We start from the raw sequence: 25,435 nt of genomic DNA on the forward strand, positions 1-25,435 counted from the left end.
TTGAACGGAAGGAACCGTGACCTTGTTCTCTGAGCTGGGAACAAGGGAAGTTGAAAACCCAGCGCACATAGGAAGGGGGACATACCTGTGGCAGCACTGGACAGTGAATTGTGGGTGTATTCCAAGGTCCCCAAGGTCCAAGTTAGCTATGGTCTATGGTCCGCGATCAGAGACGATGTCCATGGGGATACCGTGGAGGCGGAAGACGTGGTTCATCAACAGTTCTGCTGTTTCAAAGGCTGAAGGGAGTTTAGACAGTGCCACAAAGTGTACCATTTTGGGGAATCTGTCCACAATGGTGAGTATAATGGTGTTAACTTGAGAGGGGACGAAGTCCAGGGCAATGTGGGAGACCAGCAGGAGGTTGATGAGAGGCCTTGGCACGGGCACAAACAGTGCATGTGGAGCATGTGTGATGCACGGGTGTCTGTAACCATAGTGGGCCACCAGAACCACTGTCTCAGAGTGAGAGGGTGCGACTGATGCCAGTCAGAAAACCTGGGAGGTGTGTGCCCACGACATCATAATTTCTCTCCGTGGGGGTCAGGCGCCAAGAGAAGAAAGTGCATGGGTGGCATTTCTGATCGTCTGCAGAGTGTTGGGAGAGGACAGCTCCCACCCCTGTGTTGGAAGCGTCCACCTCCACAATGAACTGACGTGATGGGTCGGAATGAACAAGCACTGGGGCTGAAGTGAAGCGAGCCTTGAGCTTGTTGAAGGCTGTCTCAGCCTCTGGGGACCAGGCAAAGGGGACTGCAGGAGAGGTGAGTTGAGTCAAGGGCGCAGCTACCCAGCTGTAGTCCCGAATGAACCGGTGTTAGAAGTTGGCGAACCCTGCTGGAGCTGTTTCACCGAACTGGGTCTGGGCCACTCCACCACTGCCTGGAAGTTTTTCATCTTCAGCTGCTCCCATTTGATAATGTAGTCTAGGAATGAGACTGAACTGGCATGAAACTCACATTTCTCTGCCTTCACAAAAAGTTTATTCTCCAGTTTTACCTGTCTGACGTGTTGCACATGTTCCTCGGGGGTGCGGGAGAAGACCAGGATGTTATCCAGGTAAACGAAGATGGAGTGGTTCAGATAGTTCTGGAGTGCATCATTGACAAGCACTTGGAGGACAGCGGGTGCGTTGGTCAGTCCGAAGGGCATCACCATGTATTTGAAGTGGCCAAGAGGTGTGTTGAACGCCGTCTTCAACTCATCCCCTTCCCGGATCTGGACCAGATGGTAAGCATTCCGGAGGTCCAGCTCGGAGAAGATGGTGGCTCCTTGGATGGGCTCCAAGGCAGAGTTGATTAGAGGCAGGGGGTATTTATTTTTAACAGTGATGGTGTTTAGTCTTCCGTAATCAATGCATGGTCAAAGTGAGCGGTCCTTCTTGGCCATGAACGAAACCTGCACCCACTGGGGAGGAAGACGGGCGGATGATGCCAGCAGCCAGCGACTCATGGATGTACTGTAGTTTTCAATGACCTCCCTTCCAGGATGAGACAGGTTGAACAGGCGACTGGAGGGTAAGGGAGTAATCATAGGGTCGGTGAGGAGGTAGGGAGAGGGCCTGCTGCTTACTGAACACTTCACTGAGATTATGACACTCAGAAGGAATGTTGGAGAGATCAGGGGGTTCATGGGGCATGGAGAGCTGGCGAGCCCTACGGGAGCGAGGGCAGACTGCAGGCAGGATGAGTGATAGAAGAGGCTCCAGCTAACTAGCTTGCCAGTAGATCAGTCTAGGTGGGGGTTGTGAGTCTTAAGCCAGGGATAACAGAGATGAGATGAGGTGAAACTGAATGTACTCACTATGGTTGCCAGAGAGGGTGTGTTGTATGGGTTTGGAATGGTGGGTGACTTGAGCACAGTTCTGTTAGTGCTATGGCTATGCTAGTAGTGGCTAATGTAGTCTTGAGCCTTTAACACCAAGCAGAAAGAAGAGCGAGCAACAGAGTACTGAAAAACTCACTTCTTTCCAACTCCGAAAATTTGTATTAATTTTAACAATGTATCATTGTATAAAATGTTTGGAAACTCAAACTCAAATGTGTTGACTGATAGAAGTCCCAAGCATAACTAGTCTAACTGCTCCAGGTAACTAACTGAATTGATTTCCAAATTCCAGTAAAACAATGGCAGTTGAGTCAGTTTCTTCATGGAAAAAAATTATATCCATGCGAAAAACTGACTAGCTTAGCAGGCTTAATGGCTAACATTAAGCAAAAATCAGTTAACCAGTTGAGATAAGACTAGAGCTTTGACTTCTGTTCCATCAACGCTTCAATCCAACCACTCCAATCAAAACACTGTGTTTCCATTGCAGCTATGAGTGTGATGACAAATAAATATCACGCAGGAAGAACAAAAAATGATTACATAAAGATTAACAAAATGACATGTGTTTATCGTGATTGGATAAAATGAAGTTTTAAGAAATGCTGAAGGTGATACTCCCCTGTCATATTAAAAAGTAGGCATAAAAAAAAAGAGTAGTCAGCTGTATATTCCAACAGATGTGGAGTCATTCATGGTACTGTTTGTTGAGACAGACATGATATGAAGTAATAGATTTTGGTTATTGGACTGAAGTGATTACTTCATATTTACTTTTTGTTTTTTCAGTAGGTTGTTTACACTACCAGACATTCTTAGGATGTTTAAGTGATGAGGGAAAAATTATAATATTATAATATCCCTGTAATTACATTCATGTCATGAGTGTTTAAAATGTATTATGTATGAATTTCATCTGTCATCTGTCACATTCAGTTTTAATGTCAATAAAATATCACGTGATCCAGATGAGTGACAAGTGCTGTGGATGAACTGTCAACTTAGGATAAAACAATTGAACATTACCTCTGTGTTTGAGCTTTAATTGCATACAATCAATGACACAAAACTGTGACTCCGACACGTAATATCAGTCACCATGCAGGCCCAAGTAAGTGTTAAGGAAGTAACATCCTCCACTGGCCTCTAAACAACAATACTTCCAAAGGCAATTTCATTTTCCAAGGGTGGTCTGCTGTCCAAGTGCTAACCAGGCCCAGCTCAGCTCTGCTGTGCTTTGCTTGTTATCCAGTACAGTGAAGGGAGGTATGGCATCTAGCCATGGTGGTATGCATGCTATTGTATTACTTTCAGCATGGCTGGATTGCACCTCACAGTTATAATGACCACAAAGGTCAAATAAATGATCGGGTGTTAATTCAGTGCAGGAATGATGAGGAACACAAAGACTCAGATAGACTCTGTGATAGAGATCTGAATGGTGAAACAACATACAGAGAGGTCAACATATTGCAAGTGACAAGCAGAACAATAGCGGACCTGCGGTTGCTATTTAACCCTGTGTGATTACGATTTAATTACCCCCACACACACAGAAGTACATGGACATGCCAAAACACACACATATGCTCACACTCACACATGCACAGACTACCAGTCTGGAGCCTGGCAGACTCCTGCTCTGATCCCACCCTCATGCAGCCTTGCAGGGGGCTGAGCGACATGCCAGGCCTGCCTCGCGCCCAGACGGATGCCCGTTGTACGCCCCCATACCAACAGAGCTGCTGCCAAACCACACAAGGAGATAGTAAATGAGAGCAGAGGGTTCTGTTCAGCTTCCTCACACACACACACACCATGTGGTTTATTTTATCTGACTCATACCCACATACACACACACAAAACACAATGCAGGCAGGCAGCAATTAGGGGCCTGTTCATCGGTGAACTACAGTATACTAGCTCTATAAATCTTCAAGCTAGCGTTTTTAAAGTGTACAAACTAAAGTGCTTGGCTGGTAAGCTGAGAAATTCACAGGATGTTGCTGTTGTTGGTCATTTGATTAGTAGACACTCTTGACTTGACGGCAATCAGACAGAGGCAAATGAAAATCATAGTCTCAGATCTCTGACACACAAAATTGGAAGGTGCAGTAAACAACGGGTAGTTTTTGGTATCTTTCGTTTTCCTGAGATAGGTCAGCCACAAGACTGATGAGAAGATGAACACTTTGATCCACTTTGCTTGCTGTTTCATCAATAAAAAAGACAAAGGCTCTACAGCTACGCTAGTGGCTCTGTGAGGCTGTACTTGGGGACAAATGGTAAAGTCAGGATGTTAACATGCTTACAGTAACAATGCAAACATGCTGATATTTAGCAGGTATAGTGATTATCATGTTCACCATCTTAGTGGGGATTCAGACCGAAAACAGCCCTGCTTTAAAACAGTGCAGTGGGCTACATTGGTGGGAATATGGATCAGAAATATGATCGAGGAAGGTCCAGTTGGAGTAACATATTAATGACGCCAAAACACTGCACAATGGTTTGTAATACTCACAGACAGGAATTTTCAACTCGCTGTAACTATTTTATCTTTTGTCGTGACAGTTGTGAGGTAAACTGTAGAAATACAGCATTCACGTTACAAAGTAATCTACCAGGAATGTGAGCTTGCATGTATGCAATTGACCATCGCAGCGCCTTGCCAGATGATGTTGCATTGTGTTGCAGCAAGAGTTGAGTCAGGTTCAACTTTTTTGCCGGAACTACCTGTGTTGGCACCCTCACCTTACCGACCGACTGGCTTCATTCAAATGAATGAGAGGGCTGCGCTTTTTCACACAGGGCTACTGTCGGTCTGAACGCGGCCTTAGTTTAGCATGATAGCATGCTAACTTTTGCTGATTAGCACTAAACACAAAGTACAGCTGAGACTGAAGAGAATGTCATTAGTTTTTCAGGTACGACTTAATTAGTATTAGACTAGAGGTGACTTGTCGGTCTAAATTAGTATTGGACTAGTCAGAAATTTGACGTGATGATGGAGCTAGATGAAAAGTCAGGAGATAACTTAAGTCATTACAATTCATCCTGAGAGGGACATGAATATCTGTACCAAACTTCACGTCAATCCATCCAATAGTTGTCAAGACATTTCACTCAAAAACATAAATGTCAATTACATGGTGGCACTAGAAAAAAAACTCAGGGGATCGCCAAAGTAATTAGGAAACATCATCTGGGAACCATGAATTTCTGTACAAAATTTTGTGCCAATCCATCTAGTAGATGTGGAGATTTTTTACTGGATAAGTTAAAATTTTGACCTGTTGGTGGTGCTACAGGAAAAGTCAGGGATCACCAAAGTCAGTAGGTTTAATCCACTGGGAACCATGAATGGCTGTACAAAATTTCATGGCAATCCATCAGTTAGTTGTTGAGATCTTTCAGTTTGGACCAAAGCGGTGGACCGACCGACCCGACAGACTAACATAACCATCCCCTGAGCCATGCTGCTAGCATGGCTAAAAACGAATGATGGAATCGAACTTTCCATTTAATGTGAAAATAATATATGATTGAAAGCACAAAATTAGATGATTTTATGGTATTTCCTATCAGAGCATATTAGTTAACCTTACCGTGATTGGCAAAATACAAAACATTTTACATACTAATTTCTCTATAGGGAATGATGAATTGTTAGTAATACTTTCTTAAATGAATATCTAACACTGTGAAGTAGAACTTTGGAATTGCTTTCTATTAATGTTCCCCTTGATTGGATCCAGAGGGCCACATTACATACAATACTGCCTGTAATATTTCATTTGACTGCAATTGTTTCAGACTCTTAACCGACAGATTAGTCATCACTTTCTACAGTTAATCACTTAAACCAGCAACAGCAGAGAGCGGAGTGTGAACCAGAGGCTCCACCGCAGGTCACACTCCACAGCAAAGGCTGGGAGGCATTCATGCACACACACACACACACACACACACAATCAAGGCTGGGAACCACTGACATGAGGTCAAGACCTCCCCTACAGCTGAGTTGATTAAACACGTTTCTACAACCCACACACTGCCCAATAAAATGTGCTGTGCTGAGAATGATGACTGTGTTGCACACACTGGGAGCATCACTGGCTCCAGTCTTCCCAGGGAGCCCAACCCAGCGAGTGAGACTGAGCTACAACACCCTGCTGCAGAGGCTCCACTTCCACCTACTCGCCATACCTTTAGGGAGCAATCAACCTGGCTTCTTATTTGATGGATAATGCCTGTTTGTACATGTGTATTTGTATGAATGAATATTTCCTCCAGAGACCCTCCAAGTGGGGGCAAAGGTTGCTTCTGAACCATGGCGCTACATAATCCGGCCCTGAATTAAGGCGGGGGGGCAAGATAAACATTCCTGGACAATGAGACCCTCCTTTACCCCCTGCTGTACTCATACCCACTTAAAATCTGCTTACCCACAATGCAGCACTTGGCTCAAGTGAATAGCCCCCCTGGAACCGGTGTAGTGCCACTACAGAATAACACAGCCTCGCTCCTAGAAGCCACAAGTGTCAGCTATGGCTCAGATACAACCCTTCTGGGGCCTTACTGAGCACATTATATCCAATTCAACTGGTCTCAATATACTTTAATAAGACCTGTTTTCGATTAATTCTCCCTTGAAACCGGTAGTAACATGGCTACTAGGCACATATAAAAATTGAATGAATGGAGTTGGGCTGCCAGAGAGTCAGGAGGGGGAAATAGAAATCCATGTGGATTTGTCCTCACCAGCTGGCTCTTGAGCCTAATATAATGGTTGTGCCCATGGCTCTCAAAGCACCAGTAAGAGGAATATTTGCCCAGCCTGTAATGCGTTTAAGGTGCGCGGTATGATTCAATTCAAGTCATAAAGCCCTTGCGTGTCACATCCTGAGAGGGAGGACAGAGCTGCACTGCCTATATTCCCCTCAAGTGAACAGGGACAATGGGTTTGTGTTGTATTTGGATCCTAATGTAAAAGAAAAAGGCATTTCAGAGGAACGTGGTGTTAAATAAGCCAAAAAATCATGGCACCCATAGGAAACACCACACCAGGTCAGTATAGAAATGCCTGTCTGTTCCATGTAATGGATGGTGATAAAAAATCCCATGTCCCCCACTGCACCTGCTGTTATGAAGCCTAACTGCAGAAACACTACCACAGCAACTGACTCATAAATATTCCCCCATTTGTCGTCCAAGAATGAAGAAAAAAAGCAAACACAGCATGGTGATATCAATACGCAAGGTGAATATTAAGAACATGAATCTTTTCCACTTCCTGTCCAGCAGGTGAGGCAGAATTGGAGGGGCTAAATGACTGTGATCCTCACGTACTTCCAGTACAGCTCAGAATCTTTTTACAATTTCCTGTTTCAAATGTCTCTGCGGCAAAGCAAATGACTGTCACGGACACTTAGTTTTTATTGAAGAACATATTTATTTTTGGGATTACCTTGTTACCTAGCAACTGCAAATGAAGCCAAAATCTGTATTGAGAGTTGACTTTGGATTGCATTTTTGCAATTAGTAGTGAATTTAGTAATAAAAGTCACCCATTAATGCCACCATTTAGCGGGCTTGTACACATCATGATGGCTAACATATGGCAAACTTGTTCAAAATATTAAGATCTGCTTGTCCTTTGACACCACTATGTTCCTACTCGTTGCTTTTTCTGCCCATGCCAAACACCATGGCTAACCCATATGAAGATTAATGATTCCACATTTCCCTCAACTCAAAGGGCAAGCAATGGCTCATTATACAGTTATTAAAAACAGCAAATTATTGCAACATTTATTATCCCGGGCAATCTTATTTGCCCCACCAATGTCATAACTTCCATTTCTGCCATCTGCAATTGGAATGAATGTGTCACATGTGCCACAACTGCCACAACTGCACATTCACAGTAGGCTACAATATGTGAATGTAGAGCAGAGGTCCATGAGCCCCCTTATCCTCTTACTGTCTTGTGAGGTACATATAGTATGTACAATGGATACATTTACATACCATAACATCCTGCTTTAAAAGCACATATTGCTATCACTGATCTATACAGTGTAGAGCCCACTGGGTCATTTCCTGTTAGTGGTTTCACTTGTTGTGCCTTTGAAGCAGACTTTAATAATAGGACCCAACAGAACTAATGAAAATGCTCTCTGTCAGATTAAAAGGGAGCTTCAGTCTCAGCCACCTAACCGCATTCAGCACAAACATTAAAACACACACACACACACATGCAGAGGCATGCATGTACACACATAGTTTACAGAAGTGGTTTACACAGGGTGGACCATTCCTTCTGATGTGTGGATGACTGGTAACCCTCTTAACAACACTGAGAATACCATCAGTGTCCTGTTTCTCACAGCAGTAGAAAAAAACAAGTGGATTGATGTCAAAGGGGAAAGGTGAGGGGAAATAAAGGGACCCATTCCTCCAAAATGTGTGATGTGATTCACATTGCACCCCTTATTTTCCATTGTAGACGCTGCAATGTGTGCTGTAGTGGTGGTCTTGTGCTTAATGAATCCACTTCAGTGCAGTTCCTCTCCGTAAGCCTTTAGGTTTAATCCCCCAGTCTGGAGCAGTGATAGTCTGGCCCAGGGGATGACATCTGTGAATCGTTCATTAACTTGTAACCAGCAGCAGATGTCTTTAAAAACAACTCGCTACATCTACGCCTTATTTCATTCCCTGCAACAGTCATTTTTGTTTTGCTTCATTCACTGATGGACCCAACTGGCTACATGGAGCTGATTATTGATCTTTGAAAAGAATATGCAATTTTATGACAATAATGTAACGCAATATGGATGTAACCAATATGTGGTCATCAGAAAAGTAAAAAATACAATTGAACACAAGCAAAACGTTTTTTTCCCCTTACCACCAATCAATTGATTCAATAAAATAAAATGTAATTTACTTTACTTTTCTATTATGTTAAATTTTTAATATAAACTCCATAATTTTCCGATTATTTTGGTCTAGACACATTTAATCTATTTTCCCCGCGCAAGATTTTCTTTTCCTCACCCTGTTCCTATTTTTCTTATGCATAAATCATAATGAGATGTTCGTGTCCATGTACGTGCAGGACAGTGATTGATCCTGTGCGTGTGTGTGCGTGTGTGTGTGTTTGTAACATCAGTGGAGCAATTGAGAGGACTAAGTGGCTAGCTACCTTAACTGAAAACACTGCTACACACTGAGCTAGCTACCTAGCTGAAACTAACATTCAACATAAAACTACACCAGCCAGTGCAGCTAATGTTAATCGTCAATACACGGTAGTGCATGCTGCTGTAGCATCACTGTTTAAGCTCTTGTAACAGTAGCATTTTAGCCGGCAAGCTAACACAAAAAAGTTACCAAGCTAACGCTACTTGTAAGCATACACATTGTTTATATCTTCATAACATTATCTTCATCATGAAGTGCAAGTCACTCTTGTCTTCATCAAGGACCACAATGGAAGTCTAGAACTTGTTTGAGTCATCCATGACATTTTGTAGATGTGTGTGATTGAATGTCTCTTTTCTCATATTGTCATAATGTTGCTGGCTAAAATGCTTTAGCTACTGTTGCAGAGTTAAGAGTTAATACAGCAGTATGTAGTATATGGACGAGTTTCATCACATGCACTGCTGGTGTAGTTTTATGACAAAAGTTAACTTTAGCTATGTGGCTTATTATTATTAGTTTTATGTTGTATTCAGTTCTATTTTTTGACTTGTCCGATAACCTTTTACTTCATTTTGTCAGTTTGGGAGCTCCATAGTTCAAATGTCACTTGGTGGAAGTGTTAAGCTGTGAAAATAAATAGCCTCTTGTGTGAAATATGCTGTGCCACTTTGAACACCTGTGAAAGATGTTCAGGCACTTAAAACTGCTATGTATTAGGCCTCAAGATGGACATGGAGCATATAAAGAGTGGGGTGTTTCAACACTGACAGCCTCCCTATGGAAATATCGTGTGATTTCAGGGGGATTAACCAGAGCAGGAAGACTGTGGTCTGTGTCTCCCAGGGTGATATATATGTGACACAACATGATTCATCTGCTACTGTGCATCCATAAGCTGTCTGGCAGATTCAGCTTTTTTTCTCTTTTGGGACAATGATTATACAGTGTGGCTCTCCGGCTAAATTAGCCGTGACTTGCATTAAAACATTTTCTCTATGCCCATATAGCAGGCAGATTTAGCCCAGAGAAGACTTTTATATGTGTTTATTTGATGTTTTGGGGACCATAAAAGTGAATAAGTGGATCACATAAAGAGGTGATCAAATGTGTGTGCGTGATGAAAGACGAGTGCCACAGCCAAATACATGTTTTTGGGTCATTACACTATGATGTTGGAAATGAATGAGCCACCAACGACATGCACTGGTTTTGTGCCATTCATGAGGATACGTCATAGTGAATTACAAACCCTTAACAGTGCCGTCATGCTGTTAAGGTCCAATCGACCATATCCAATCCTTTGGCTGGAGGTAGCACTTGTGTCATGCAGCGCGACGTGATGGATTTCGCAAATGTTTTTGAAATCACATAATTGTACACTGAAGTGAAACAAGGAAACGGCAGTTTCGGAGTTTAGCCACATATATTATAGCCATAGACAATAATGAAAGGCTTCATCAGACAGTCACATGAAATGTATTTTAATAAAACACAATGTACACATATGCAGTCCTATGACCATATATTTGCTTGATCCTAATTATTAAACCTAGAATATGTCAAAGCATAGTTTGATTAGTCTTTTTTTCTTCTTCTTTAAAACATTGAAATCAGTAGATGAGGTCAAATGAATGTAATACAACACTTTGCGTGACATCAGACGAAAACCTTTTCCACGTGTTAAAGATATGCACTGTTATAAGGAACTCAAAGAATATTTCAGCATATAAGAGTAACAGTATGAGGCAAGAATTCTCACTGAACAAAAAAGTACAACATAGAATTAATAAATAAATCAAATATATACCATATAAATGAAATAGCTATGTGGCGGCTATGTTTATTATTTGTTTTTAATCATTTTAATCTGTAGCTTGGTATTACAACCTTTTTATCTCTAAAACATTTAGAACGGTGAACGAGTCAATACTGAAAATACAGTAACAAGCTTTCATAATTAGATAAACTATGTACACGAGTCTGTTGCCATGCTAGTCGAACAACTAAATTTCTTCTTTTTTTATCCACACTATACAGTTAGAGCATAAAGCGGTCTGAACGTAAACAGTTTGTGCTGAGAATAAAATACTTTGCAACTATGCATGGTAATTTCTTTAATATTACTCTCAAAAATGTACATAACATAAAGGCCACACATGGGAACACTCTGTCTCCTTGGGGAAGGTGAGGGTTGTTTTGACATAAATATAGGAACAAAAAAACAGTCTCTTTCAGTTCAAGATGCCATTTTCTTGTCCATCAGCATCATTTGCTTCAGCCGAATCTCTTTTGTCTCTTCATCCTCCATCTTTTTTTCATCCTCCCTGGTTCAACTCCCCCCCGCCCCTTCTGCGAGCAGTTTAGCTTGCCAACTCCCTCACCACCACTTCTATCCACCTCCCTCTATCCGGCTCTCCCGCCTCCATAGTCTCTGGTTGCCCCTCCGTCTTCCATCACCCTGCACGGTTAATGACATTGTTAATGACGGGAAATGAGTTCAGTAATGTCAACTGTAAAGGTCCACAAGGCAAGGCAAGGGGTGGGAGAACAGAGTCACCTGGCTGGTCACTGCAGCTGGGGGAGAAGCAGCGGGAGGCAGAGGCATGAAGCATGTGTTTAGTGTGTTGATACTGATATCGTACTTTAGACATATATTTTTGTAGTGAGGGACTTGTGGGTCATGATTGTGTCCTGGTGGGCAGGGGGGAGATGGGGGTGAGCTGGGAGGCAGGTGGGGAGGTGGTGGGGTTCGTGATAGTCGTCGGTCAGAATATGGGTGCAGCAGCGGCTAGCAGCTTTGCGTTGGTTCTTTGTTCAATGGGAAGTCCGTAGTTTCAGTCCTTACTGGCTGGTGCGCGCAGAGGCCAAGTGGTCACTGTGCTGGTTCTGGGCCCGAAACCGCAGCCTCTGCTTGTTCTTCTTCTTTGGTTCTTTGGATCGGTGCTTCCCTGAGCCACCTGGGAATAAAGAAAGAAAAATAGAGAAATGGTTAACCCTTTTATCAGTACTACCCACACTTGTTAGATTCTACAAGTAAGGGCTCAATTTTTATTTTCATAGTAGGTTAATCTGGCCATACATGTAATCCAGCAAGTTTGTATTCCAATAAATTCTGTGCTTTTCTGACAAAAATGTATACTACTGTTAGCTAAGTCCTTGTAGGGAGACTGACTAGAAGCTCTGAGTCCTCCATAAGAAAAAATAATCCAGAATGTCTGTGAAAAGATCCACACAGAAAAACAGTTCCATCTCATAACCTCATTGACCTGGCCTTACTATAAAGAGATTGTTGGCAACTGTGTGGTGCTGTACTAAGCATATTTGATTTTATTGCACCAGGGGCAGTGCTGTAGTACTAATGACTGCACTCATGCTTGAATATTAATCAGTCAGACTCAGAATTGTTTTTCAATGTTACGTTATGTTGTGTTATGGGATGATGCAACATATTGATGGGTGCAAAGGATTGCTTTTCGAGGAACAGATTAATGACCTGTGAGCTCCTCTTCTATTGACTTTACTGTAAAACAGCTGTAAGTAAAAGCACAGTCATGCAACAGACTGCTGCGGAATGGTTTACGTGGACTCAACCTGCTCATGTTCGGCTGGAGTACTATTTGGGATATGAGCTTGTCTTTGATTACACTATCCAAGAGTTGGGAAAATTTGAAAAAGGTGATGGAAGAGGAAGATAACCACATGGAAAAATTAAGATTTAACTCCAATCTTCTTACAACAATCAAAGTGTGCTTTGAGTATTGATGGGTTATAAGGATTCCATAACAGCCCTTACAGTGATGTCTTACAAGTTATGCAACTTTTGCCAATGACAAGGCTGCATTACATAATGTAGTGAACCTGATGAGGGGACATCACATATCAGGTCTTCATTTGCTCCAACTCTCAGGACTGAACCTCAGTTTGAAACTCTGTTCAGCACAACACTTTTCACTGTCACTGTAATAGAGAGGGGAGATAAGTATGGGATGTTGCATAACTCTCTTTCCAAGTTGGAAAGGTCCCCCAGCCCAAGGTTAATCCATCCCAGGTTTCACTGGGAGGGGCAAGGCATGCTGGGAACTGACTTCCTGCTCTTATGGAAGCTTGTGTGGTGGAGGTTCTGCACCCACGGCTCTCTGTGACAGCGAAAACTCTGGCTACCGAACCACAAGGCAACAATCTGGCTGCCAAGGCCACAAATAAGATAACGAGGTGTGTGTGCGAGATGTATGTGTGCGAGGGGGAGTGAGTGTGAGGGAATTTAAGGGAAAAGAAAATCTAATGGGGGGAAAAGTGGCGTAAGGCTTGGATGATGAGACGCTATCTGGATCCTGATCTAGAACACAAAGAAACAAGCCACGCTATGGTTCGCTGAGGGGGGAAGCTGAGGAAAACACTACAGAAAAACAAGACTCGAGCGCAGGCTTTTGTTGCCTGATTCTGGGTCTTTTTACTGCACTTGTTCAAGCTTTTTCTCTCACGAAAAATAGGTAACAGTGTGTAAAATGTGGTATTATCTCTAATTGCCTTCTCATATGTGCTGGCATTGCGGTGGCCTTTTAAGCACCCTTACAAAAGACCTATTCCCCATTCTCAGGGCTACACTGTGAGGTAGATTTGAAAATATTCACTCGTTTAAGCCGACACGCATGAGAAAGCAAGATATTGCTCTGCTAATAGGGTCTCCCAATGAATAATACAGATGCATGCAAACATCAAACCATCTCAGAGCTATTTCCTGCAATTAATCTAATCTTGTTATTTTGAGTCACATTGTCAATCTGAGCCATAGCAATAAAGTTTCTTGCACACAGCTCCTAGTTAAAATCACCCTTTGAAAACAACTTTCACATCTCCTCCATCAAAATCTCATGCCCTTCAATTGAGAAATATTACCAGAGGACTTTGTACACTTGTTTAGCTGATGCCACTTTAGATTTTTTTCATGACTTACGGTATGATAATGTTTGTTAAAGTAAATCTGGAGCTGAAAGGCATTTGGCCTATAGGTTCATTTTCCTAATTGCTCTTTAAAGAGGTAATTTTCATTCAAAACAGTGTTGCTAGGTGGCTGATAAACACAGCTTTCAGTGCAATCGACTCAAGATGAATTACATTTGACGGCAATAAAGTACATGGTGCAGCATTAAACTCCCTCTGTAACGGGCAAAGCCTTCGTAGGCCATTCCTTGGACGCAAGGCTGCATTTAAACTGAAAAAGCCTGCATTTAAAGCAATTGCTTGAAACACAAATACATATGTGAGCATTAAGTTAAAAAGTAGTTTTCTTGGCTTATTCAGGACTGGGCAGGAGATCTGTAATCCAGAGAGTTTAACACTCTCTGTAACAGCGCTCACAACACACTTATATACACACAAAACGGCAGGAAAGAAACAAATTCAGCAGCTGCACATGCAGACTGAGCTACTGAGTTCAAGTATAAAATGCAGATTTCATAGGAACACTGATTAGTCATCTTACATTGATAAGACAACTTTTTAAAGTTTTGTGGTCAAACTTGGGCCAATCATATCACTTCCTTCCTTTACCTTCCTTTTTCCATGCTTCTCTTCCTTCATTTAACTAACTATAACAAGCTATAACATGCATGTGAGAGGAAAAACGGATAACAGGAAAAAGCCCTGGACTTGTCTGCCGTACAAAAGCAAAATGCATGTAACTAATAGTAACATATTTGGTCAAATTTGAGTTAAGACCTAAAACTGACTTTTTGCCTTTTTTGATCTCAAATATATATATATATATATATATATATATATATATATATATTATGCCATAGAAATGTATGATTTCTATAAAAATCATTAGCTGCCATCTCAGCTTTTGACTTTAAAGGAATTTACATGATTTGGTGTAGCTATCTTTAAATCACATATTCAAATGGGTTTAATTGTAAATCAATCTATCTTATTGATTTCAATATAAATATACTGGATGGGCAGACACCTAGCAAAACAGAGCTACATTTAATCCTTATGAGCTATAGACTGTACTGCATTATCAAACTAGTAAAATGGACAAGAAAGCAGAAAGATGATAGATGCTGCATTTTTAATGCATTCCATAAAGATTAATGGCAGAGTGCAGTATCTGTATTTTTATGTATTGCGGCTTCTGTTTCAGTTTTCCAACCAGCCTGAAAACTGTTTCTCAACTTCACTGCTTCTGTAGTTACTGCACTCTGTCTTTGTAAGGCAGTTGCTTCCAAGGCTTTTTTTCTTATTCCTATGTTGTGCTTTTGGTTATAGCAAGTGGATGACAGCTGTCAAGACAGCGAACAAGTCAAATAATCAATGCTACACATGGGATATACAAAACTGCTTAAAGACACCAGTCTTTAAGCAGGAACCAAGCTGATGCCTGATGCTTTCCAGGCATCACTTTTAAATTAAATTGTACCCTTATAAATCACCAGATATTGTAAGGATCCTGTACACATTCTTAAAATATCCAGTATACTGATGCATCCACTCCATACAGTAGCTCTGCTATACAGAAAACCTTACCCATCACAGACTTTTACCCATCCTGGACGATTTATTTCTGGAAGATATTGACAAGTTCTGACTTTTATGACCCACCAGTTTCCCTGCAGAAACTGAATACTTCTAATCAGACTTCTCAATACCAGCATTATCAATGTGTTATAAGCTTCAGCTCAAACTCCCCAAACTACCTGATGACACTTCATAAACACACCTACACAATTATTTCAGACCATATTTCATAACTCAATTTCAATGCTGACAGCTAGAGGGCAACCACTCCCCACATAAGCCCCTTCCTCCAGCATCTGATACAGTCCCAGTGAGATGGTCTATCATATCTACCCTAGAACTCCCAATTAGCCTTTCCTCAGGACACAACGCACTCTGAACACTGAGCTTTCATCATCTCATATTTACGACCGATGTAATCACTTAAGCTGATTACCAGAGTTCACAGAGGAAACAGTTTAATTTGCCTGGAAAGAAATGATAAAGCCATCTCAATTGCTTTCAAAACCAAGAACAAATTCATAAATCTTACAGCATGTAAAGATAATTTTGTCTTGGAAGGCACAGTAGGTTTCAAATCATTCTCTGTCTTTGTTTTGCATTGTAACTGGCACAGTAAGGATCAAATCAAAAGAGTATGGCTTTTATCAGAAAATTATAATCCTTCTTTATACTTTTCTTTCCGTTCTGGCTGCATTTACTATCACTACAGCAAACCATAATTTCACCAATGTTTAGTTTTCCTTCATAGATACAATCTTCCTCTGCCAGCTTGACGTTTGTGTTTGAGTTTGAAATGAAAAGTTAATCAAACAAACAAACAAAAATCTAAAGAGCAAATCAAAATGTTTTGTATTTCTGAATCAGAAGCAGAGCCTGTGGTAGGATGGTTGTTTACCGCTGTCAAAAATGACCTTTGCGGAATTCTTTTATGTATCCGCATGTGTGTGCGCGAGCATATTTGAATGATATACATGCCCTTTATGCCTGTGCGTCAGTGATTGTGAGCCTCTATATCACCTATAGTGAGCTTGAGAAATACTTAGTGTCATTTCCAATCTTTTCAGCTGCCAAACCAGTGAGCAAAGAAATATTAAACTCCTCTGCACGCACTGTGGTGGACGTTCCTCAATAACCTCTCAAAGCCAGCCGGGATCCACCGCCTTTTCTTTTTCTTCCCCATCATTCTCCTTCTCCCTTTTCCCTCTCCATGTCCCTGTGATGCTATTTGAGGCTCTCAGCAATAATCAAGACGATTGCATGGTGAAGGTCCAACTAAGAGTTAAGCGCTATTAGACGTATCATATTATTAGGCTCACACTCCAGAATAATATCTCCTTGCGGAACGGCAATATGACTACTTGTCCAACTGATGCACTGAAAGATAATCAGTCAAATCCATATCCAGGGGGAAGGAAGCCAAGCCAAAGCTCCCTTCATCTGTGTCAAAGCTAATATCTTTGTTTTGGAAAAGGGGACCAAACTCAAGAAAATGCACAAGTTTACATGAGAGAAAGTCTGCATTATGCAACAGTGTCATATTCCTCTGAAATAAGACTTTTATTTACCTTTTTGTCACCAAGCATACTTTCTCTCCACTAAGGAAAAGGAAAAGAGACTTAATTTTTTCTGGTGGCCCTGAGGCTACTGGGTATCTATATGTTACCCTATAATCACAGAGGCCATGACCTGCTAAAAAAGAGCAATGCACTGACTGTCAGCACAGGCCAAGTGATTTCATCCACTAACGGCTCTGGCAGCAGTGCAGGAATCGAAGGCCTAATCTTATCTCCATTGCTTGTGGTTTGAGAAAAATCAATGGCTGACCTCGAGAAGGCATTAAGACATACGGTAAATGGGATCCTATACTCCTGAATACTTTCCCCCGCTCTCCTGTTACCCCATCCCTCCACTCGACGCAGACGGTCAATTAATAACTTTCGTAGGACACGGAGGGGGGAAGACAGAAAAAAAAAATCCAAACAATTTTGAAGAAGATTCGGGTGGACTTAAGCAAGGTAAAGCTGGAATTTTTGGCGGCTTGTCTTTTTCATAAACAGGCCAAAGCGGAGGCCATTATTTGTGAGGGAAGGAGAGAACTACTGGCGCCAGTGAGATTTGATTTCAGTGGCAGAAATTGGATTAGCAGCCATTAAGGGCCTCCTCACACATACATTTATAATGCTGTGAAGGGGAAAGGATCTGTAGCCAGCCAGTGCTCTCTTTACTCACACACCGACAACTCCTCTGTCTGGGAAAAGGTTACGGACGCTGACACTGCCCTATACTGCTGCTGAACATAGTTTTCGGGTGATTTATAGGTGTGACACAGTGGTATGACCTCAAGTGACCCATAGTTCATTAAGGCGTAGGCCAGAGGTAGGCCAAAACTTTTAATGGCGCTTTGTGCTGTTGTCTGCCTGCAGGGAAATGATGTCGAAGGGTGATTTGACATTTGAGGCAAAGGGGAACATGATACAGATGAAAATAATGCTTAAGTGTAAAAAGGCATAAATTTGTAACAGATACAGATCTGGACGAAGTGAAAAAGCTACAATATTTGGGAGGAACACTACTGGGAAATACTGCGGCAGAGACACAGACGTCAGATGTAGGAAAAAAGAAATCTGCCTTTTGACAGAGAGGACAATCATTTACAAGAAGCTCATCTTGCCAACCAACTGACAAGAGGCTCTCTGCACAGCGTCACTTAGCCCTAACAAGGTTACTCTGGATCACACTCTTTCATTCACTCTTTCATTCTTTCGTTCCCTTTCCCCCATGCTCTGCTTACTATCACCACGCTGCGAGGCGAGAATGATTTAAAACATATGCATTCCGATTTAAAAAGCTAATGTTGGGATTAGGTCGGTGATTATTTTCTCATCTATGACTCGGTGGAGGATCTGCGCAGATTAAAAAAGCAGGTTAGCTCACCGCTCGGCTCTTTGATGCTTCGTTTCACTGACAATAAGTTAAAGCGAAAACCCGACTCGGAGATTAACTTCTCTAAGCGGAGAAGTCCCGGTAAAACATGCATGACTGACACGGTGATTAATATGCCTGATGGTCAGTGCAGACAGCGTGTTTTTTCCCCTCTGGAGAAAGTCGACCGTGCCAGCAAGGAGCAGCCACAACATGCCCAGGAAGGTTACAGAACAGATGATGACACATTAAAGTTCTTCTCCATCAGTCTACTCAGAGTTCAAAGTCATGCTCTGCTGCATTTCACCACACGGGAACTGTTCCCTTGTGCTCTTTGGGTTACCACCTCTGGCTTGAGCACTCAAAGGTAGGTTATCACGTAGAAACCTTCCATGACAGATGTTATGGAAGGTTTCAACTTTCAAAAAGCTCAAAAGTAAGAACTTTTGTGTTTCAGAAGTGTTGGAAAGTTTGGAATTACTTCTTCCTACTGTACTAGGAAAATATTAATGGAATAATCCCTTAGGTCAGATTTCCAAGTTGGAAACTTGGGGCATGATTTCTCAGGTTTCTGTGATGCCGGCATGTCAACATGGCATTGAAATCCTTAAAATGCTCCTAAAGTTGATATACAGCATTACTCTCTAGGTACATTAAATCTCTATAAACATCTGTGTGGCAAGTTAATTGCCATAAAAAAATTAATAAATTACTCATTGCTCATTGAAAAAGTGATTACATTACTAATTCATAAACAGCAAAAGTAATTTGTTACATTACTTGTCACATTGCTTTCGTTACTCAGCCTAGCTCTGTCAAAAGTGCTTTTAAACAACTCTAAAGCCTTCAAAACCACACATCACATCTTCTTTATTTAATTGTAGAAACAGAAAACGGGATATTATGATTTAACAAGCAGCATGCTTACAGTTTTGAGGTATTTACTGCAATCAACAGCTATCTTATTAGCCTCGGCTAATCCAAAAATGGGCGAAGAGGTGGAGCTGAGCCACCTTAGTGACTAGCCGCCTGATAGGGCACCCATCAGTCACTCAATGCGCCCACATCCTTAATTATGTGTAACTTTAAGCCTTAATATCATTTAAACAGGTGCAATATATAAAAATTCACCCCCCTCACAGCTGTCATGAACGAGGAAATTAGCTATATAGACTAAAACCGTTTTTTGTACCAGGCTGTAAACATGTTTATTTCTGCTGTAAAGTTGCAGGCATTTTAACACGGGGCTCTGTGGGGACTGACTCGTTTTTGGAGTCAGCCTCAAGTGGCCATTCGAGGAACGAACCAAAGTTTTTGGCACCTTCGCGTTGGCTTCATTTTTCAGCCCGTGAGGTTGCCGCTGGGTCCACGCAGTGAAGCCGCGGAGCTCACACACCTTCCAACTCTAAACAAAACCCAGAAGAAGGAGAATTTAGGCTAACCAAATGTGGGCAAAAGTTGAATTCACACAAAGCCGGCAGAATGGAAAGAACAATAAAAACACCCCTTATTACAACTTGGGAGTGTTCACACATTATTCTAAGGTAGTTAGCCATAGTGCTAACCTTGTAGTCACACCAGATAAATAGCCTAAATTAGCTACTTTTGTGTTCTGTTATGTATTTGTAGCAGTTTGTTACCAAGTGACACCAGATACAAACAGCGTATAGCTCCTATAAAAATAGCTGAATTGATTGTATTAGTGTTAATATTGGATTTTATTTTGATGGACCTGCCAGTGGTGGTGCATTTGCAGCCATTCTCTTCAGAAATTCCCAATAGGCCTATCTCAGACTGAGAATTACAAGTCAGAGGCAGATGTGAGCATTTTTTCCTACTTGGCTGCTCATACTTACGTACTTAAATTTTTAATAAAATCTTTTTATAAAAGCTGTTAAGTGCATTGACTTTTGCTGTACTGTCAACAGTTTCACTCTGAAAGACTACTGCAGTACCAACTCACTTGACTGGGTGAGGTTATTTAAGGCCCAACACCAGACCAGATGGTTTCTTACCAATCCATGTAACGTTTATTAGTTTAAAGCTGCACTAGGCAAGATTTATATGGAAAAATACACCTGGCTTTTTTACCTAAATTGAAAAATGGGGATTCAGTAGGGAATAGCATCCCATCGTTACTGTACCCTTTTTGCCCAAATTAATTTCTAGTAACAGCTGTATATACACCATGCACAGAAAGCGTTTCATATAAACTTCACATCAAAATATAAATGTCTCCCAACTGCAATGAGCAGATGCCTCATCATAAGACAACTGGACTCAGCAACAAAAGCTAGATTTCCTCATCCCAGTGGTAAAGCGGTTCAGCCATTATTTCTAAATGTCTGGTGATGATACCAGACACAGAGAAGAAGAAATTGGGTCTGAGGAGTTAAATCACATGACGTTATATGGTTTCTGGGCCTGCCAACTATTACACTTTTCCCCACTTCCACTTGAAGCTGCCAAAATCTAAAGACTTGTAGTTCAGCTTTAGCAGAAATCTGTACGCACACCCCCTACAGCATTGAGAGGTAATTTGAATGGAGGCCTGCTGTTTATGTGACTCAGCCACTACAAAAATGTGCCAGCTAGTGAGGTATGATTCTCTCTTCATTTTTCAGTTTTGAATTTATAACTGAACATTATTGACTTTTTTCCACTAAATGGAACCTTGCTGTATTGCAGTGGCTTTATACAGCCAATGGTGTCATGAGGGTAACGTCAGTCAGGCAGTGAACAGGCATCATGGCAGGCCCTCTAAGCCTGATGCGCCTTGAAACCACAGGACTCAGAGAGAAGTGAGCAGCCCCCTCTGCGGTCTGCTATCTCCCGACTGACTCATCGACACATCTGGGTCTAAGTATATGGGGCTCTCCTGCCCCACGGGCACTTGGGTAAATGAGGGATAATTAGCTTTAGTTGACTTTAATGAATGGCTTAATGTTGTGTTTCATTTCTGATGAGAAAAATATAAAGCTCAGCACTTATCAAAGGGAGGCCCCTCGCCGATGTTCCTGAAGGCTTGCTGCTGGTGTGGATGGTGTTTGTTTTTGTATTTGTTGCATGCATGGGGGCGAGGTGGAGTGAGCTGAAGATAGCTGCAGCATATGAGGGAGGGTTTAAAATGTGACCGCAGATCCAAAGATCAGGAAACCTGCTGGAAACCTGGACATACAGTAGCAAATTCATCATTCTAGCCGGGAAGTTACTACAGATGTGAACTCTGTTTATCTTTACTCAAAGATAGAAAAGGGCCATAGCACTCCACTTTGATTTCCATGTCTTCTATATCAAGAGGAGATCTCTATAAATGCTTTGATCCATCTTATAATTCCCACATGCTGTGATATAAAGCAGGAAGTGTCTCACAGAGTTATGATAGCCATTCATCTTAGTTTCCGATAAGTGTATTGCATTGAGCTGATGGAATTAATCATTTTCGAGAGACACAAGATCCAGCATGGATTTATTTGTTTAATTCAATCTTTGATAACAAGCTGCTCTCAAGCTAGTGTTTACACTGATGCACTATCACTTGCCACTGCAGCTCAATATAGTTCATTGTCTTTGCTGTGCCATTAAGAAGCACAAGCTAATAAAAGCTGGACTTGGCAGTTGGACTTACTTTTACACACTCTACCTTTTCCTTTTTACAGCAAATCAGGCTTGGCATCCTTTGACTAATAGAATGTAACATACTCACTCCATAGGATCTCACCAATCTTCTTCTCTCTGTGTCAGCCAGCACCCCACCAGTATTAACTGTGCACTTTTAAAAGCACCCTCATACTTACAATGGATCAAGGCAGGGAAAGCACATCCTGCAGTGGAGGTGACCTTATCACACCACTAACAAATATTTGGAACACTTATTATTTATCTGAGGAGGTGAATCTGCATTTCCAGGATCTGTTGAGTATAATGTAAGTCTGGGCTAGTGGATTTACCTGGCTCTGCCCCCTCCCATAAGCCTATAGGTCTTCACGAACAATCCCTTTGCATTGCAGCCCACCATGCCAAGAGAAATAAAATGGTTGTTAACACAGCCATGAGGGGGCACGCAATAAGTCTCGCTAAGAGTAGGGGGGCTTTCTGCACCCCTATGGGGATATAAGGTAAAGGAGAGAAGGATGGATGAGGGTTTCTACAAACTATTTGTCAACACCGTAAACTACTGGCACACACTCATGTCAGGTAGTCCATGGTAGGGTGTACTTTGGCATGTGAGTGCACACACACATAAATATAAAGTGACTATACCTGACAGTTCGCTAAACCTCTTTCCCTAAACAGCAGTGGTCTAATCATAGCTTAGGAATCGTAACTACGCACAGCAGGCCTATCAAGCTTTGGATTTCTCCATATGTGCATGGGGCTACTGTGAGAGCATTTGGAGAAGAGTTTGGAAGGTAATGTCTTCTTATTAGCCTTTCCAAAACCAGAAGAAAAAATGTAAAGAATGGATTAAAGGCAGAATGAGTAGGATTTGCCGGTTGCTGTCTGTAAACACACAATTCAAAGTTGGCCCCTGACAGAGTGAGACAGAGAGAGAGCACGAGCAGTGGTGGTTGACCAAACTAGAGAGTGAATGGAGAGAAAGAGCTGTGTTACGGAGAACAAAGCAGTGAATCAAAGAAATAAAACGTTATTTTCTGATTGTTTCAAGGCGGTTACGTTCTAAAGCACAAATTAACATGGCCACACCTCCACACAACCCTGCGAGAAAAAGATACATTGTCAGATTTTGTGTGAACATGAGGCTGAAGCAGCACTTCATCCTGTCCGCCTCTGCCCTGCCTGCCTGTGTGTGTGTAGCTCAACCTGGTCAAACAGACACACACAGACCTGCAGCTCTTTATACATCCAGAGTGTGCATAGCCAGACCTATCTCCACACTTCATTTAGCGCTGTGACAGTGCTGGAGATACATCCATGACACGCAGAGAGCAGAGAAGAGAGACGGAGACAGTGATGTAACCTGGTAGCTAAGAGTCCTGACCTCGCGGCCTGTACGCTGTTACTGGCCAGGGGCTATACACCACTGCCCAAAGGTCGACGCCCAGAAACGTCCCATGCAAACTAATAAGAAAATACAGGCAGAGGGCAGGACACCGCCACGCACTTCTAGTGGGTCATAAGTGATGACTGAGAGGGATTATTTTTGTATACATAGTCTATACATATTTTTTTTTTTTTTTTAGGAAAATCCTCAATTATGCATTTAAACAGTGTGTTTGTCTGCTCTAATGTAAGCTGCAATCAATAGCATGACCAGCTAACTAGCTTACTACCTAGTAACTGAGCATTACTACCAAGGCCAAGAAGCAAATCATTAAATAACAACATTAGTTTGTGGGGTTCCAGGTTATGTTAAAAAAAAGCTCAGTTCACGACCAGCACATCCACTGTGTAGTATCCCTCCTCTGTGTGGAAATTTAGTCCTGGAGGCTATCAGAGTTTAGGGTAATGTTGCAGCTCTGTCCTGCTCTTTATCAGATGAGCAACCCCAGCCAAACTCATTACCCGAGATAGTGTTACATTTGCCAAACATCAGATAGTCCTAATCCTAAAAACCTTTTGTGTTGTAATGTAAAAATTAAAATATGCAGTTTGAAAATGTGAACAAGTATATAAGCTAAGCTGCCAAACGGATATGTTAGAATGCAATAAAAGTCTGATCTTACATTTTTCCTTATCATCCTTATAATATTAGGACTCTACGCTGTGATACGAGAACAATGCTTTTTCTTCATTTTCATGTCATGTCATATCATGTTACATGGATCATCAAGTGATGAGGATTCTGTGTATAATATGACTTATGCTACATAATTAAGCTAATGTAAGCTCAATTAGCTACAGCTGATGAAATCTGCTAGTGACAGTTCTAATGTCAGCCAGCAAAATCAACTGTTGCTGGCTAAAAATGAGAAGCCTGCTTTTGTCTACCTCTTTCTGAAATCAAGAACCCATTGTTTCAAAAACTTAAATGAATTTTGATGGTAAATCTGCCACTGTTATCGCTGTAAACTCCATATGTGCCATGCGAGAACAGAAAGCTTGACAGGAATAGCAACATTAACTGAAGGGGCAGGGTGTTATGGCTATATTAAGACAGAACAAGGTGACCATGTGTGATCCACACAGTCGCCATCGCCACCATGCATGTGTACAACAGTGATGTGTGTTTGAGTGTTTTTAGTACTATGTGTGTTCATGTGCGTGCACACAGTCTTCATTTTCTAATTCCACCTGGTCTGCATCCTCCTTGTCTCTGTGGGTCTGTAGGGGAATGGGGGAGGATATAGGAGGAAATTGTCCAGCATGATTCCCTCTTTATATCTCATTTCTGCACAAGTCCTTTTATCCTCCCTTCTCTCTACTGGGAAACCCCAGGAGGAAATCCCTCACATGTTTGGACATGGAGCACAACTGTCCCAAAACAGGACCAGACCCTAACGAGCAGGGTGCCAAACTAAATCAGACGAGCTTAGACACTAAAACAGAGACAGGGGGCCTTCAGGATCATGCCACAATCCCTGTGCAATGGCCAGTGATGAGGGAATCAAGCCTGGCTGGTACTTTTTGTTTTCTTTGATTGTTCAACTAACTCTCAAAGGGCGCTGTTGTTCAGTCTCCTCTGATGATCTAACAGACTGCACATATTTTTTGATGAAAATAGTTTGTTAGTTCACAGCAGAGGGGGGGGGCTTTGATGTGTTTGCAGAGCTCCTGTTGCATGGAGAGAGAGGTAAAGCCAATTCAGGAAGGGCTTGATCCTCTCTAAGGCCTGTGCTGCATCAAACACTTGTCAAACACAAGGCAGACAGACAGCTGAGTGGCTGTGACAGTTCTGATCACAGACACCGGCAATAAGAGTTACCGCCACTCTATACAGGCTCTGCTCTCCCACTCTTATCAACTTACTAAAACACAAACAGAGGGCTTT

At 41.9% G+C, this 25,435-nt stretch overlaps 1 protein-coding gene across 6 annotated transcripts in view; it reads right to left on the reverse strand.

The window, feature by feature from the left end:
- Positions 1-10,504: 10,504 nt before the first annotated feature.
- rspo2 (R-spondin 2) overlaps positions 10,505-25,435 on the reverse strand; it is a 58,925-nt gene continuing 43,994 nt past the window's right edge. For 4 of the 6 annotated variants that reach the window (XR_006379087.1, XR_006379085.1, XR_006379086.1 and 1 more), the window contains exon 7: positions 11,877-11,996. Coding sequence is in view for 2 of the 6 variants with exons in the window: in XM_044206693.1 (XP_044062628.1) it covers positions 11,881-11,996 (116 nt within the window). In the remaining 4 variants the exon portion in view is untranslated. Of the gene's footprint in view, positions 11,997-25,435 lie in introns of all 6 variants that reach the window. The other 2 variants (XM_044206693.1, XM_044206691.1) reach the window with 1 other exon arrangement.

Source organism: Siniperca chuatsi, linkage group LG9, assembly GCF_020085105.1.
Source record: "Siniperca chuatsi isolate FFG_IHB_CAS linkage group LG9, ASM2008510v1, whole genome shotgun sequence".
Taxonomy (NCBI): domain Eukaryota; kingdom Metazoa; phylum Chordata; class Actinopteri; order Centrarchiformes; family Sinipercidae; genus Siniperca; species Siniperca chuatsi.